Source organism: Myxocyprinus asiaticus, chromosome 20 (genome assembly GCF_019703515.2).
Source record: "Myxocyprinus asiaticus isolate MX2 ecotype Aquarium Trade chromosome 20, UBuf_Myxa_2, whole genome shotgun sequence".
Taxonomy (NCBI): domain Eukaryota; kingdom Metazoa; phylum Chordata; class Actinopteri; order Cypriniformes; family Catostomidae; genus Myxocyprinus; species Myxocyprinus asiaticus.
In genome coordinates, this window is record NC_059363.1 from 32,924,934 (window position 1) to 32,942,198 (window position 17,265).

Genomic DNA, 17,265 nt, shown 5'->3' on the forward strand with positions numbered 1-17,265 from the left:
TTTTGATACCACAGCAAAAATAAATATGCTGTTGACAGCAAAAGTTAAGTTAAAAATTAATATAAATATCAACAAAATAAAACAATGGCATGTTAGCCCTTAAAATTATTCTCAATCAGTGCTGCTAATAACGATTATTTTGATAATCGATTAATCTTAGATTATTTCTTCGATTAATTGGATAAAAAAAAAATATATTTCCTGTATTTTATTTTAAAAAACACATTTTTTTTCAAACAAATGGTAATGGGCATAAGGATTTGGTTCTATTTACAGTACTGAATTCATGATTCTATACTCTCACAATACTTTGAACAGTGCCTGAATCATGAAAGGTTAAGTTTGAATGTATTATTATTATTATTATTATTATGATTATTATTATTACTTTCAGTACATATGCAAAACAGTTCCTTTCATGAATTGTAAAACTTTGTGGAACAAAAAGTACTGTTCATTAAAGAGTCAAATGATCCATCGGGGATGGAGTGGGACAAAACAAATCAGCCCAGCAGAGGGCAATGGTGACCCCAGAATAGAAATATGAATAATTCTGCCCAGCTGAAAAATTCATAATTATATTAGATACATATGCTTGTACACCATCACTGATTACATACATTTCAAGTATTTTAAATTAATATTGTAGGTTTTTAAATAGTATTGTCGCTTATTACATTTTTCTAAACTATTCTTTTCAAAAATATCTGTGTATGTTTATCCAGTAAAATAATGTTTGCCATGGTATAAATTTACTGATGGAATCAGACATTACCTTTGGCATTATCAGGACGATCATGAAGAGAAACGATCTAAAACATTTAAACTGCACACTTTGACCTCTGAGACATAAGCGTGACATCAATGAAAGCTGCACAGTTGATTACATTGTAACTGAAAGCACGGTATGATGTTGCACAAGTTTAATCAAAATGATGGCGCTCACTTTCTCCATTGTGATCGGTTTGATTGATGTGGATGCATACACTGGATTGCTCAGTTAAGTTTAACGGAGACTCGCATGTTGTAAAAACAAGCAGTTTTGCAAAATACAAAGAACTGCACGCCTTATTCTGAATTCATAACATGTTTACATTATAAAACAGAAAATAGCAGTGAAATGTACAGTTGTGCTCAAAAGTTTGCATACCCTTGGAGAACTGGTAATATATGTACCATTTTTAAAGAAAACATGAGTGAGCAGGCAAAACACATTTCTTTTATTCCTTATGGGATTCATATTCAACTGTAGGTTATAACAGAATGGCACAATCATAAAACAAAACATGGCAACAAAGAAAAAAATGAAATGACCCCTGTTCAAATGTCTGCATACCCTTAGTTCTTAATACTGTGTATTGCCCCCTTTAGCATCAATGACAGCGTGCAGTCTTTTGTAATAGTTGTCTATGAGGCCCCAAATTCTTGCAGGTGGTAAAGCTGCCCATTCGTCTTGGCAAAATGCCTCCAGGTCATGCAAAGTCTTTGGTCGTCTTGCATGAACCGCACGTTTGAGATCTCCCCAGAGTGGCTCGATGATATTAAGGTCAGGAGACTGTGATGGCTACTCCAGAACCTTCACCTTTTTCTGCCGTAACCACTGGAGGGTCAACTTGGCCTTGTGCTTAGGGTCATTGTCGTGCTGGAAAGTCCAAGTGCGTCCCATGCGCAGCTTTCGTGCAGAAGAATGCAAATTGTCTGCCAGTATTTTCTGATAACATGCTGCATTCTTCTTGCCATCAATTTTCACAAGATTCCCCGTGCCTTTAGAGCTCACATACCCCCAAAACATCAGTGAGCCACCACCATGCTTCACAGTGGGGATGGTATTCTTTTCACTATAGGCCTTGTTGACCCCTCTCCAAACATAGCGCTTATGGTTGTGACCATATTACAAATTACAGTGTGCCAGAAGCTGTGAGGCGTGTCAAGGTGTTGTCATTTGTGGCATTGGCACAGTAAAGGCTTCTTTCTGGCAACTCGACCATGCAGCTCATTTTTGTTCAAGTATCGTCGTATTGTGCTCCTTGAAACAACCACACCGTCTTTTTCCAGAGCAGCCTGTATTTCTCCTGAGGTTACCTGTGGGTTTTTCTTTGTATCCTGAACAGTTCTTCTGGCAGTTGTGGCTGAAATCTTTCTTGGTCTACCTGACCTTGGCTTGGTATCAAGAGATCCCCGAATTTTCCACTTCTTAATAAGTGATTGAACAGTACTGACTGGCATTTTCAAGGCTTTGGATATCTTTTTATATCCTTTTCCATCTTTATAAAGTTCCATTACCTTGTTACGCAGGTCTTCTCCCCATGGCTCAGTATCTAGCCTGCTCAGTGCATCCACATGAGAGCTAACAAACTCATTGACTATTTATACACAGACACTAATTGCAATTTAAAAAGCCACAGGTGTGGGAAATTAACCTTTAATTGCCATTTAAACCTGTGTGTGTCACCTTGTGTGTCTGTAACAAGGCCAAACATTCAAGTGTATGTAAACTTTTGATCAGGGTCATTTGGGTGATTTCTGTTATCATTATGATTTAAAAAGGAGCCAAACAACTATGTGATGATAAATGGCTTCATATGATCACTATCCTCAAATGAAAGACAGTTTTTTGCATGATAATTTCAAAATCAATGCCAAAATTTCACAATTTCTGCCAGGGTATGCAAACTTTTGAGCACAACTGTAAGTCATGTGCTGGAGAGAAACAACTCTCAAGCGCATCAAACAGCACAATCTCTCTGTCATTGCACCTGAAGCAGCAACCGCTCCACATTAAACTGTGTGCTTATTATGAACTTCTTTGAAGTGTTTATAAAGTGCTCTCGTGTGCTGGACATCTTGGGTCATGTTTGTTCCGCTTCAAATTATCTCCGTTGTTTTTAAAATTAGTTTCATTATGCAACACATTTTCCACCGGGCTGTAAAGTTATGTCACTGACAGATCTTCTCCGTGCTCATGGCATATATCCAACTAATCGATAATGAAATTCGTTGTCAATGATTTCCATTATCGATAATTATCGCTTTTATCGATTAGTTGTTGCAGCCCTGTTCTCAATTAAGTTAACAGAATAAATTGAATGGGAAATTATGAGCCTTTTTCTTTTCAGTATTGCAGTTTTATCGATATTAATAACATTTTAGACAGCGGCAATTCTATTAGGCTGCATTTGATGCAAATGATTTCAATTTAGGACCAAAGTATTCAGCATTTATAACCAATCTTTCCATCTACATTGCATGTGTCTTGCTTTTTTTTTTTTAGGTATTAGCTAATCAACAACAACTAACCAAAATTTCTTGTGTTTGTATGGTTATGTTTTCAAGAGAGTTCCGGTTCACATCAGAAGTGCCAATTCGATTAGACTACCACGGAAAACACATGGCCATGGAGCAGGTGTGCTGTCAACAAAATCCAACTATGTAATCCCACTAATTGTAAAATAATTTTGGTAGACATCATACTTCATTTACAATTTGCTGTCTTTTCAAGTAGTCTAAGATTGTTTTGGTAACACTGATTTAGGGTGTGTTTTAATCGCCCGATAGTGCCCAGTGTCCTAAATGAGATTCCAAAGCCTATTCTTACCAAGTTTAAAACCCTGGGTCTAATTTAAAGTACTTGTGCAAACACACCTTTCAAATCTTTGTGGTCAGAATTAGCTGATTCAGTGTTGTAATTGTAGATTTAATTTACACAAAGTAGTAAATATATGATAAATGAAGGATATTAACATAACTGGATGTAATATTAGGATAATTTTTTTCAGGGCACATTTGCTGGTATTGTGATCGGACTGACACAGCTGAACTGCTCAGAGCTCAAATTACGGCGATTGTGTTACAGACAAGGGTAAGAGCGTCTAAAAAAAATACGCTTTTCCAAAAAAACAAAACAATTTAAATATATTTTTCTTACAAACATATTTGAGCCAATTTATTTAAGATGATGTTCGGAAATGTGCTCTTCTTTTCACCAGATTATTAGGTGTTGACAAGCTCTTTTCATATGCCATTAACGAGTGGCTCAATGATATTAAGAAGAACCAGTTGCCAGGTCTTCTGGGAGGTGTGGGACCCATACACTCCCTGGTGCAGCTGGGTCAGCACATCACTTTCATACACACAATATAGATTTCCCTCTATTCTTCCATTTACAAATGTATAAATACTTTTGCTGTTTTGTGCTATTTTCCAAATACTTCTGAACTTCTCTGAGCATGTAAATAAACTTTATTCTAATGAGATTTCTAAGTGGTGAGCAATGTTGTCCTTTATAGTACAGGGTTTTAGGGATTTCTTGTGGCTGCCCATCGAGCAGTACCGTAAGGATGGGAGAATTGTGCGTGGCTTCCAACGGGGCACCGCCTTCTTCGGAACCTCCACCGCAATGGCAGCCCTAGAGCTCACCAATCGGATGGTGCGAACAATACAGGTAAGCGCCGCTTTTCTTGTCATTAGTTATTCATATTTTAAAGAGAGATGGCACAAGCTCAGTTTTCAAGCCAAACGTTTCACACAAAAAAATTTGTTAGGTTCTAAATTACAAATCTATAGATGTACTGTTCAGTATTTGGACACTTTCTTGTTGTCAAATGAGAGTGGAACATGTCCATAGTTAATGTGATGAACCGCACTTGTGGTTACTCTGCTAGGACACCTGTGTGAATCTGAGGGGAACTGACTTCATAAATCCATTACAAATGACCTTAGGACCCCAGTGAGTTAACTCTTGAATGAACTTTTAACACTGATTTACATCAACTTAAATAACTTTTCGGCCTGAAACTTCATGACATTCTCCACAGAGGTGATTTGAACCTGGCAATACAGTTTTTATGAATTTCATGTATTTATAAACAAAGCTACCTAAGTACGGGTCAATTTGACCCGGTTCATATAAAGACTAACGAGAAAGCTGTAAAATGGTAGAACAGTCCAAAATGTTATTTACAAGTACACTCATACTCCTAATTGCACACACACACCCTCCTCGACACACATATACACTGTTGTTGGGGAGAAAATATGCAAATTGTGACTGTTGAACTGTGATTTAACAAGCTGGGTCAATATGACCCGGTGAGATCAACAGTGGAACTTGAACGTTAAGAAAATTCAAGGGTTAAAAGTAATTGCAAAAGTAGCTCAGAACAGTGAAGTTAGTTTAGAGAAAATTTCTAGCATTGCTTGTTTGCAGATGCCACTTGGTTTGTTATTTAATGCAATGAAGTTTGGCATTAAAGTGTGGGAACAATCTTACTGTATAATTTATTGTATATAACTGTATTATTTATTTCTATGTATATTTTTATCAACATATGACTGATATATTACTCATTCAGATCACACAAGTTTAAATTTAATTACTTGTTATCTCTGTATAAATGACTCTGAATCTGTTTTGTGTTTTACGCAGGCGGCTGCTGAAACTGCTTATGACATGGTGTCTCCAGTGCCAGATGAGAAAGAATGCAAGAAGATCAAACGGTACTCACATTACTGCCTGGCACATCAGCCAGTGGACCTCAGAGAAGGGGTGGCCAAGGCATACAGTGTAGTGAAAGAGGTATGAGCCCCCTTTGTCCTTATCCGCCTTGTGATATAGCATTGATATCTGTAATCCTAACTTTAAAGTGGAAATCAAGTTCCACGCTACATTTTTGTCACGTTTTGGAAGTAAAATAGGTTGCAAATGCCATTTCATGTTGACTTTAACAACTGTGGCAGAAACTTTCAGACTGACTTGAGTTCTATGCGCTGTGTGTGTTTGCAGGGCATTACAGACACGGCCCTGATCATTTACGACACTGCCACACGCGAGCATGAACAGAGGGGCATGACGGGCGCTGTGGGCGGAGTCCTGCGACAGCTTCCTCCCACTGTCGTTAAACCTCTTATCGTTGCCACGGAAGCAACTTCCAATGTGCTGGGAGGCATGAGGAACCAGATCCACCCAGATGCACGTCAGGAAGAGTCCCAGAAATGGCGCTTTGGGGAAGAGTGAGCTGTGCTCTGAAATTTACTCTGGTGGTCTGCATTATATCAAAATTGATATTCGTACTGGCCTATCAGTCTAAATAATGTGTGTTGGCACCCACACAGACGATATGAGGCCAGTTTTTCTTTTTGCTACTAATGTTTTTGTTTAAAGCAGTCTCTTTGTCAATGAGACAACTAGAAGCTGTGGTAGCAAAAGTCTAACCCAAATGAATTATCAGAGGAACATTCATCGACTAATGGACTAATTCATCGGGTCTTCTCAATGCCACAGGACTAGAATTGTGTGCTGGAGTAGATTTAACCAGATTTGTCTTTTCTCACACCACCAACAAACATTCTCTTAGTGCCTTCATTTCATAGCTGATTAATATCTTATGATCATCAGTTCTGTGAATTATATGGTTGTGTTGTGGGATAAACTAGATTACTGTGCCATGGTTTCTTCCCTGTGTTCAATTCTAAACCAATGTCCATTACCACAGAACTTTTGTGGTATTTAGACTGTGAGCTACAGTATGTTCAAAGTTGGATGTCTCATAAAGAAATGTCTGGGTCGCATTTCACTCCAAAATCAAAGAAGAAAGGGAAGTTAGATTTTGCACAAGAAGCCTAAAAATAAAGCCTGTTTATGACCATTAAGAGTTTTTGCAAAGTGACATTTCCATAACAATTATGCACAATTATTCAATTCTCATAACTGTAATGCAAAAAAGAAAAAACATTATTTTTAATGTAATTGTAATGAAAATTATCCTGTTTTGACAGTAATTTTTTTTAAATCTAAATCAGCATAAATTAAACAGCAAAGACAACCATGATTTATACTTTCAAATGTACTTTACAATTGAAATAATATATCACTATTTCTTAGCATTGCAATAATCAGGATAAGATCCTTCAATTATTTAAATGACCTTTTCAGTAGTCTTAATTGTCATGAAAATGTTACAGTGCAAAATATCTTAATAGTCCTAAAAATTCATTTGCTTTGTGCAGAATTTATTTATTTATTTATTGCAAAAATATGATCTGGACATTTCTTGACAGGTTTCATGAAATTCACTCATAAAGGCTTAGCCTGTTAAAAATACAGTACATTGCAAGTCTTTGCTAATACTGTCAAAAAGATGAAAATAATTAAAATCAGCTGTCTGGTAAGATATTTTACACTTCCTACAATAGTCATCTCCTTATCAAAACCTGTTATTAGCTGTTTAAATGGAAGACTGTAGACTCTTATTTGCACCTGATAAATATGGCTTTCAAGCAACAATGTTGTGTTTTAGTTCCTCTTTGCAGCTGCTGTGTTAGAAACGAGTCCTCAAACAAGTGGAATATTTTACGGCTATTATTACCACTAGTAGTGCTTATTTCATTGATCTCAGAAAGTTATGCTCTTTATCTGTCTTTTTTAGTTCTGTTTAGCTGTCAAGACAGTATGTCAGGAGTAAGGACAGCGTCTGCTTGAGTGACATTCCTAAGAAGCTGCATTTCAGAAGTCTTATGGATGGTCTTTAGATAAGGACACAAGCTCTTGCGGAGTTTTCCATATTGTTAAAACTGTCAAATAAACGAGAATTTTAATTCTCTGTTCTTCCATATCAATGTATCAAAAATGTTTGTTTGATAAATATATTGTCTTTTTTTTTCTGATGGCATCAAATGTGTTGGGTGAGCAAAGGTTAATTTGATGTTGGGAAACTAATAAATAACAGCTTATTTTAGTTTTACAGTCCAAACACTTCCTTTTCTCATTGAGATGATGCCTCTAATATTTATTGAATGTTTGTTGAGATAATTACCTTTATTGTACATAGATGTACAGGTCATTTCCCCAGTTTGTATGAAAGCATGTATTATCAAGAAAAGGGAAATAAATTGTCCGCCACTTGCTTTTTGTGTCTATTTGTGCTGCTGACATTAATTGCTCATAGGAAAATAAAGTTAATTGTATTGCATGTTAAAGGAATATTCCGGGTTCAATACAAGTTAAGCTCAGTCGACAGCATTTGTGGCAAAATGTTGATTATAACAAAACTGTATTTCAACTCGTCCCTCCTTTTCTTAAAAGAAAGCAAAAATGGACAATGGAAGTAAATGGGGGCCAATTTTTGGAGGGTTTAAAAATAGAAATGTGAAGCTTGTAATTTTTTTTGCTACCCAATTTGGAATGCCCAATTCCCAATGCGCTCTAAGTCCTCGTGGTGGCGTAGTGACTCTCATCAATCCGGGTGGTGGAGGACGAATCTCAGTTGCCTCCGTGTCTGAGACCGTCAATCCATGCATCTTATCATGTGACTTGTTGAGCGCATTAACACGGAGATGTAGCGCATGTGGAGGCTTCATGCTATTCTCCGCGACATCCACGCACAACTCACCATGCGCCACACTGAGAGCAAACCACATTATAACGATCATGAGAAGGTTACCCCATGTGACTCTACCCTCCCTAGCAACCGGGCCAATTTGGTTGCTTAGGAGACCTGGCTGGAGTCACTCAGCACGCCCTGGATTCGAACTCGCAAACTCCAGGGGTTGGAAGTCAGCGTCTTTACTCGCTGAGCTACCCAGACTCTGAAGCTTGTAATTTTATAAAAGCACTTACATTAATTCTTCTGCTAAAACTCATGTATTATTTGAGCTGTAAAGTTGTTAAATAGTCATTTTTACAGTCATTTTAGGTTTGTTGACATTACATCGTCATGGCAACGATTTAAAATTAGCTATAACATCACATAAAATGCATATTGTTTATGTCTTGTGGCTATACTTTGAAACAGTGAGTACTTTAACATAAAAAAAAACAAAATTAAAAAAAAAGTGAATGGGGGCCAATTTTTTAAGTAGGGACGAGTCTAAATAAATTTTTGCGGTAATCAATATTATGCCAAAAATGCTGTTGATCGAGCTTAACTAGTATTGAACCTGGAATATTCCTTTAACATGCGATTTAACCGCTTCACCAGGTTCTGCATGCTTTCATTGGTCTCTTGTACCTTGTGAACATTCACCTAGAGGCGGCAGTATTAATGCTTTCAACCACCTCTTGGCTCTTTTTCTCATGAGCGGTCCTTAGTTCCTGTTAGTCACTGCTACTATTGTCACCTGAAATATGACAGATACTTTTTATTTATTAAATAGCTTCTGTATTACATACAAACCATTTCAAGTGTGATATGATGTCCAACCATTGTAAGTTTCGAGCTCTACCAGTGAAAAGAACACATTGAAAAAGTAATGTTCACTCCTTATCGAGCCAAACTTTAGCGACAGCTACTCACTCAAACAAGGTGAAAAATGTATGTATGTGTTCGTTAAATTTGGATATTAACTGCAAATTTCCAACAAAATAAAACTTTGGAGGATCACACTGAGGAACAGTTTTTAAGGAACATACATACATAGATGCTGTACAGAATTACTCCAGAAGACCTGCAGGCCATATCTAACACTTAAAAAGATCATTAATCAGCGACATACTAGGCATTTAAACAGGAGTTACAGTGCATCCAGAAAGTATTCACAGCGCTTCACTTTTTCCACATTTTGTTATGTTACAGCCTTATTCCAAAATGGATTAAATTCATTATTTTCATCAAAATTCTACAAACAATACCCCATAATGACAACATGAAAGAAGTTTGTTTGAAATCTTTGCAAATTTATTAAAAATAAAAAACGAAAAAAATAAATCACATGTACATAAGTATTCACAGCCTTTGCCATAACACTCAAAATTGAGCTCAGGTGCATCCTGTTTCCACTGATCATCCTTGAGATGTTTCTACAACTTGATTGGAGTCCACCTGTGGTAAATTCAGTTGATTGGACATGATTTGGAAAGGCACACACCTGTCTATATAAGGTCCCACAGTTAACAGTGCATGTCAGAGCACAAACCAAGCCATGAAGTCCAAGGAATTGTCTGTAGACCTCTGAGACAGGATTGTATCGAGACACAGATCTGGGGAAGGGTACAGAAAATTTCTGCAGCATTGAAGGTCCCAATGAGCACAGTGGCCTCCATCATCTGTAAATGGAAGAAGTTTGAAACCACCAGGACTCTTCCTAGAGCTGGCTGCCCGGCCAAACTGAGCGATCGGGGGAGAAAGGCCTTAATCAGGGAGGTGACCAAGTACCCGATGGTCACTCTGACAGAGCTCCAGCGTTTCTCTGTGGAGAGAGGAGAACCTTCCAGAAGAACAACCATCTCTGCAGCACTCCACCAATCAGGCCTGTATGGTAGAGTGGCCAGACGGAAGCCACTCCTCAGTAAAAGACACATGACAGCCTGCCTGGAGTTTGCCAAAAGGCACCTGAAGGACTCTCAGACTATGAGAAACAAAGATTGAACTCTTTGGCCTGAATGGCAAGCGTCATGTTTGGAGGAAACCAGGCACTGCTCATCACCTGGCCAACACCATCCCTACAGTGAAGCATGGTGGTGGCAGCATCACACTGTGGGGATGTTTTTCAGCGGCAGGAACTGGGAGACTAGTCAGGATCGAGGGAAAGATGAATGCAGCAATGTACAGAGACATCCTTGATGGAAAACCTGCTCCAGAGCGCTCTGGATCTCAGACTGGGGTGAAGGTACACCACTAGCACCAAACTATGCTTATTCATGGGTAAATTTGAACAAGACTACATTTAATCACAATAACCCTTTTAGTTCATACATTAAATATTGGACACGGTATATTGATGATTGTTTTATGATATTGACTGGTTCCGAAAAAGAACTACAGGCATTTGATGAGTTCATTAATTCCAGAGTTTCTTCTATAAAGTTTACAATGAATAAGAGCCATGACATTTTTTTTTTCTGGGATGTGAAGTTGACTAAGATGAATGAGTCATTACATACAACTGTCTATCCTAAGCCAAAAGATAAAAAATACAATACTGACAGCAGATAGTTACCATCCAACTCCCCTTAAGAAAAGCTTACCTATTAGCCAACTTCACAGACTTAAATGCATTTGTAGTACCAATAGTGTTTCATGAACAAGCCAAATTACTTATCCAATGACTCCGAGAGAGAGGATATCTGGAAACTTAAGTAATGCTTTAGAAAAATTAAATAAATTAGACAAATACTCTTTTACTTGCACAAAAACCTACCCACAAAGAGAAGAAAAATTTTCAGTTAACTGTACATTAACATATAATGATAATAGCAATATGATTAAATCTATTATTTATAAACATTGGCATATATTATCATCCGACGTATCATTAAACAATGCATTTCAAAACTCTCCACTGTATACTTATAAAAGAGCACAGAATTTATCAGACGTGTTAGTCAGTTCAGATGTTCTAAAAAGAAAGAAAAAAAAAAACATTTATAGGGGGCTGTTTTTCATGTAGAAATTGTGCTGCCTGCCAAAACTTAAAATGCAGGGCTGTAGCATGGTATTCTGGGCCCCTTACCTATTAAAAAATACAGTTTAAGGGGGCCTGGGTAGCTCAGTGGTAAAGACGCTGGCTACCACCCCTGGAATTCGCTAGTTCAAATCCCAGGGCGTGCTGAGTGACTCCAGCCAGGTCTCCTAAGCAACCAAATTGGCCCGGTTGCTAGGGAGGGTAGAGTCACACGGGGTAACCTCCTCGTGATCGCGTGGTGAGCGTGGATGCCGCGGTGGATGGCGTGAAGCTTCCACACACGCTATATCTCCACGGTAACGCAATCAACAAGCCACGTGATAAGATGCAAGGGTTGACGGTCTCGGACACGGAGGCAGCTGGGATTCGTCCTCAGTCACCCGGATTGAGGCGAGTCACTACGCCACCATGAGGACTTAGAGCACATTGGGAATTGGGCATTCCAAATTGGGAGAAAGGAAAAAATCCACACACACAAAAAAAAAATACAGTTTAGAATTTGCTGATCAAATTTCTGCCTGCCTGGCAGACATCTCAGCCTGGATGAAGAAACACCACCTGCAACTCAACCCAGCCAAGACTGAACTCCTTGTCTTTCCAGCCAACCCTGCTGTTGAACACAACATCACTGTGCAGCTGGGTGCAACTACAGTAACAACTTTCAGAAACCAAGGGGTAACCATCAACAACAGACTAAATTTCACAGACCACATCTCAAAGACTGCAAGATCATGTAGATTTACACTCTACAATATCAGGAAGATAAGACCCTTCCTCTCTGAACATGCCACACAACTGCTTGTTCAGTCACTTGTCATAACTAGACTGGACTACTGTAATGCTCTCATTGCAGGCCTCCCTGCATGTGCAATTAGACCCCTGCAAATGATCCAGAATGCAGCAGCACGTCTGGTCTTTAATCAACCAAAGAGAGCGCGTGTTACACCACTCCTTGTCTCTCTCCACTGGCTGCCGGTTGATGCATGTATCAAATTCAAGGCTCTGATGCTGGCATACAGAACAGTCACTGGGTCTGCTCCAGCATACCTAAAATCATTTCTGCAGAGCTACGCGCCCAACAGAAGCCTGCGGTCAGCTAATGAGTGGCGCCTTGTTGTACCAACACAAAGAGGCACCAAAACACTTTCCTGGACTTTCAGTTTCATCATACCACGATGGTGGAATGACCTTCCCAACTCCATCTGTGAAGCAGACTCACTCTCTGTCTTCAAAAAACGACTAGAAACACATCTTTTCCATGAACACTTAACCAGTCACTAATTTAATAAAAAAATAAAAATTTCTTGTTGCTCTTTAATCTGTTTTGAATGCTATTCTGATGCTAGTGAAACTTTGTAGTATGGCACTTTTCATACCACTGTCTCCTTAAGATGATTCGCTTATGTTTTCCTCTTTTGTAAGTCGCTTTGGATAAAAGCGTCTGCCAAATGAATAAATGTAAATTTAGAATTATGCTAACCCAGGGTTTATAGTGACTCTTGTTTAACAATTTCAGGAGTGAAAATGCTTTTTGACAGTTTTGCCCATAATTTATGGGCAATTATTATTTACCATTTTTATTTATCCATAAACTGGCTTTAAATTAAATGTAATTCATGGCATTAGTTGTTAAGGTAGTCTAAGTAGATTTTAATATGATCACTGAAGTCATTTAGGTTTGTAATTTCGTTGCAATTCTGTTGTTGCATTTGTTTCCCTGTGCACTGTCAAAATAAATTTAAAGTATATTAAATTTGATTCTGCATTCGTTATTCATACGCAAAACTGTTAAAATGGCCTCTAAATTAATGTAGGCCAAATGAGGATATAAATTAGTTTAGAATACTTCATGTTCACACTGACCACACCCACAAGAACAAATAAATCAATCTGATTGGCCTATTTACCTGCACTGTTGAGGGATTCTGAAGGCATGAAGGTAGAGATGGACGATACCACTTATTTACTTCTCGATACGATACAAAGTACTTTTAGGCCAATATTGCCGATATCGATACCAAAACCGATACCTCTATTAAACTGAATTTTTACGAATTCTTTGGATAAAATTAGTAACTTTATTATTACTTATATATATATATTTTTATGGGCCTAAACAGAAAATTATTAGGCTGCTTTGTTTACCCTTAACAAATTAGTTAGTATAAGCCATATATAAAACCTCAAAATGAACCATAGATATTATTATATGGTTACTATTACTGAAACCAAGTTACCATATGGATACTACAGTAATGTTGTAGTAAAACCATGGTTAATTGTATCAAAATCTTAGTTACTGACAAAAATAAATAAATATGGTTACTACAGTCGTGGTTACTAATACAATATGACTACAGTAACATTATATATACATAGGTATCATTTATGTATGTCTCTACATATAGCGAAATGACAATAAAGCTCATTTGACTTGACTTCTAGTCTTACACTGAGGGGCCGTTCACATTGAGCGCGTTTATGTGTCCGTCTGCACTGTTTTAAAAATGCTAGACATATGTCTTTGACGGCTTGTTCGTGTTTTTAGACGCCATGTCAAGTTAAAAATAACTTAAACTGTTAAACGTCTTGAGTCGACACATACGTTTTGCTCTTTTGTGGCGCTGCGTGTAATTTTAGTGCAAAAACAAACGCATTCAAGCATGTGAACGGCACGAGACATGATTTCAAACACTGCGCTGAAATAAAAAAAATACAATTTCTTTTATATTTTTTTATATTAGCTAATATATAGGACCATGTGATTACACAAACACAATCAACACAAGTCGCGCCAGCTTCTAGCAGAATTAAAGCTAATAAACGTATTCAGAGCTGAACACTGTGGCTGTCCACTTGCGAAAAAACTTGGAATAGTTTCACGGCTCCCAAAAGCTGTCTTGTTAAATACAAAGAAATTAATACGTCTGCCACTGTATGTCAGTGGATGAGTGTTACACTTTAAAAATAAAATGCAATAAAAGATGTGGGGAGATGAGAGTAGCGGAAACACAGACACATTTATTGACCGTTCTATATTTGAAATAAAATAAACCCAGCGACCTCCGAAGTTCAGACAGTGACGACCACAAACTCAAATACAATTAGAGTTCATATATTTGAGCATTTATATAAACATTTAAATTCCACAAGTCATGATTTGAAAGGCATCAAAAGACGCTCCAACCTTGAGCGCTTGCAAATTGCAATGTTGACAGCTTTGTCGATTATAAGCAGGAGCGACAGCGCATCGCTCGCTTACAGAGACGCATAATAACAGCATTTGCATTTCTGACGGTTTATACATATTCCTATCAAACCTAGGAACATCAATCAATCAAACCAAAAATTCTGCATGTTGTGGAGATGACTACGTGCACAACACTAGGTGTTTTATGCAAAAGTGAAGCTTTGCATCACTAGCACCATTTGCAGGCGTCACTACATCTCTACATTAACTATGAACAACTAATCTAAGCTAAATTTCAACATTTGAACTTGTTTTGGGATTTTACTAAAGTTCGTCACTGAAAAGGTTTGCTCACAGACTTGGCACTAACAGCACATGCAGCCTCACGAATGGACAGATTTTCTGCATCACACATTTCTTTGAGCACAATATTGCACTATTGAGGGCTAAGTATTTTATTTATTTTTCGAGATCGCATGCAAGGTTGCCAGATTGCATAAATTGAGTATGACAAAAGGCGAAATATTTCCTATCTGTGCAGGTATAAATGTCTGCTTGGGGTGTTTTGCACTATTATCTGGCAACCCTGAGCGAGAGCCCAGTGTATGGGAATCATTCAATAATGGAGCTTGAATGCCCTATTTTGGACATTTCCTGTAATTGCCACTCATTACATATACACATTATGACAGTTTTCTATTATTTTTACATTTCAGTTGATATTTTTATTATATTTTATTTATATAAAAATTAATACATATGTTTTTTTAACTTTAAAAACCAAGCTTGCCAAATACCTCAAAACATGTGAATATGTACAAAAAGGAATAATGACATTTAATGCATTGTCATGGCAACAGTATTTAAGATATCAAGAATCCCTTCAGAATTTTAAATCTGCACTGTCTTGACATTATTCAATTTTTTTTTTTTTGAAGCAATTCAGGTTAACAATACGAATTTTTCAAAATCTGTTAAGAGTGACACACTTCCTTCCGCCAGTTGGTGGCGCTACGCCCATGACCCACAATAGTCACATCAATGTGATCAGCCTGCAAGGACAAACATTTGGCTCAATTTTGATGTTTTTAATTTTCTGCACGCAGAAGATATGAGACATTTTCTTATTCAGTTTTTTTGACGCTATTTTATCGCTTCGCCATGGCAACAGAGTTCGATATATCAAAAATCCCTTCGCAATTTAGCATCGTCAATGTCTTGGCATGATGATGCCCACATTTGGTACCTGTAACATGAAATCCATAGGAGGAGTATATCAAATTTCTTAACATGCATTTTTCAAACAATCCAAAATAGCCAACTTCCTTTTGGGCAGAGCTTATGACTGTCAGCGTGAAAGCTGTCCGGCTTGATGAGATCTACATGTGTACAAAGTTTGGTGACTGTAGCTCAAAAGGGATGTGCTACATAGCCCCCCGAACATGCCCATGTTCTAGGTGGCGCCGCAGAGCCCCTCCTGCACCCCCCCACCTGTAACTCTGTCACGCCCTAATGGCCAGCGACTCTGATGTGTGTGCAAACTTAAGATTTTTCGTGCATTTTATGTACCCCAAAAGTACTGAAAACCTTGAAAAGAATAATAATAATAATAATAATAATAATAATACAAATAATAATCCTTAGAAGAACAATAGGGCCTCTGCACTTTCAGTGCTTGGGCCCTAATTACTAATGACAAATGATATGCATTTATATCAAGTAAATCTTCAGATTGCATTTGTCAATTTGCCCTTAAAAAAGGGTTTAATCTACAACTAAGTATAATTAAAATATACAGTAGTAGTACAAAACAAGTTCAAATTTTGAAATGTAGCTTAGATTAGTTGTTCATAGTTAATGTAGAGATGTAGTGACGCCTGCAAATGGTGCTAGTGATGCAAAGCTTCACTCTTGCATAGAACACCTAGTGTTGTGCACGTAGTCATCTCCACAACATGCAGAATTTTTGGTTTGATTGATTGATGTTCCTAGGTTTGATAGGAATATCAGTATGACTGAAGTGGATAGATGAAGCAGTGAAAAAGTTCTCTATTCACATAGAGAGGATTGAAAGAGTAGTGAATTATTGTCTGGATATATTCCAACCCATATCATACCCACAAATCAAACCTTTAAACCTTTCCTCTTCAAACTATTTTTTCTTTAATTGTAATGCTTTTTAAAAAAAATTTTTTTATAGTGTTTAACCACAGCCAACCACCCAGCATCAGCTACTACTCATTCACCTGATACTTATTACCACTATTATAAATCTACTACTAACTACTAATTGAACATCAAGACATTTTCTCACATTTAAATAGCTGAATTCAACTTTTAATGGGTTCAACTTGACAAACGAACTCAACAAATGAAGTCAAATAAACCTTGTGGAGGTGAGGGCGTGGTCGAGTGCCCATCTGGGGAGAGAGAAAGCGGTAAGGACATCCACCTGAGATGAATTGTGACTAATTACCATCTCTATGTTCACAGTGAGAGTCGGGGGAGATAAAAAGACGGCCAGTTCACAGAGAGAGGAGTGAGACAGACAGACCAGAGTCTTCGTGTCTGTCCCCTGAGAGAGTCTTGGGTTGTGTGATGCTGAAGAGCCGTCTTATGTTTTGAGTGATTGCTTATGTACAGCAATTGCTGGTTATTTGTGAATAAAACTGACTCAC

At 37.7% G+C, this 17,265-nt stretch overlaps 1 protein-coding gene across 8 annotated transcripts in view; it reads left to right on the forward strand.

Moving 5' to 3' along the window:
* LOC127411292 (autophagy-related protein 2 homolog B-like) overlaps positions 1 to 7,901 on the forward strand; it is a 37,636-nt gene extending 29,735 nt beyond the window's left edge. For 5 of the 8 annotated variants that reach the window (XM_051646758.1, XM_051646763.1, XM_051646761.1 and 2 more), the window contains exons 38-43: positions 3,334 to 3,403; positions 3,777 to 3,859; positions 3,987 to 4,108; positions 4,287 to 4,441; positions 5,426 to 5,575; positions 5,783 to 7,901. In XM_051646758.1, the coding sequence (XP_051502718.1) occupies positions 3,334 to 3,403; positions 3,777 to 3,859; positions 3,987 to 4,108; positions 4,287 to 4,441; positions 5,426 to 5,575; positions 5,783 to 6,013 (811 nt within the window). In that variant the 3' untranslated portion in view covers positions 6,014 to 7,901. Of the gene's footprint in view, positions 1 to 3,333; positions 3,430 to 3,776; positions 3,860 to 3,986; positions 4,109 to 4,286; positions 4,442 to 4,661; positions 4,727 to 5,425; positions 5,576 to 5,782 lie in introns of those variants that run through there. The other 3 variants (XM_051646764.1, XM_051646765.1, XR_007892244.1) reach the window with 3 other exon arrangements.
* Positions 7,902 to 17,265: the final 9,364 nt, after the last annotated feature.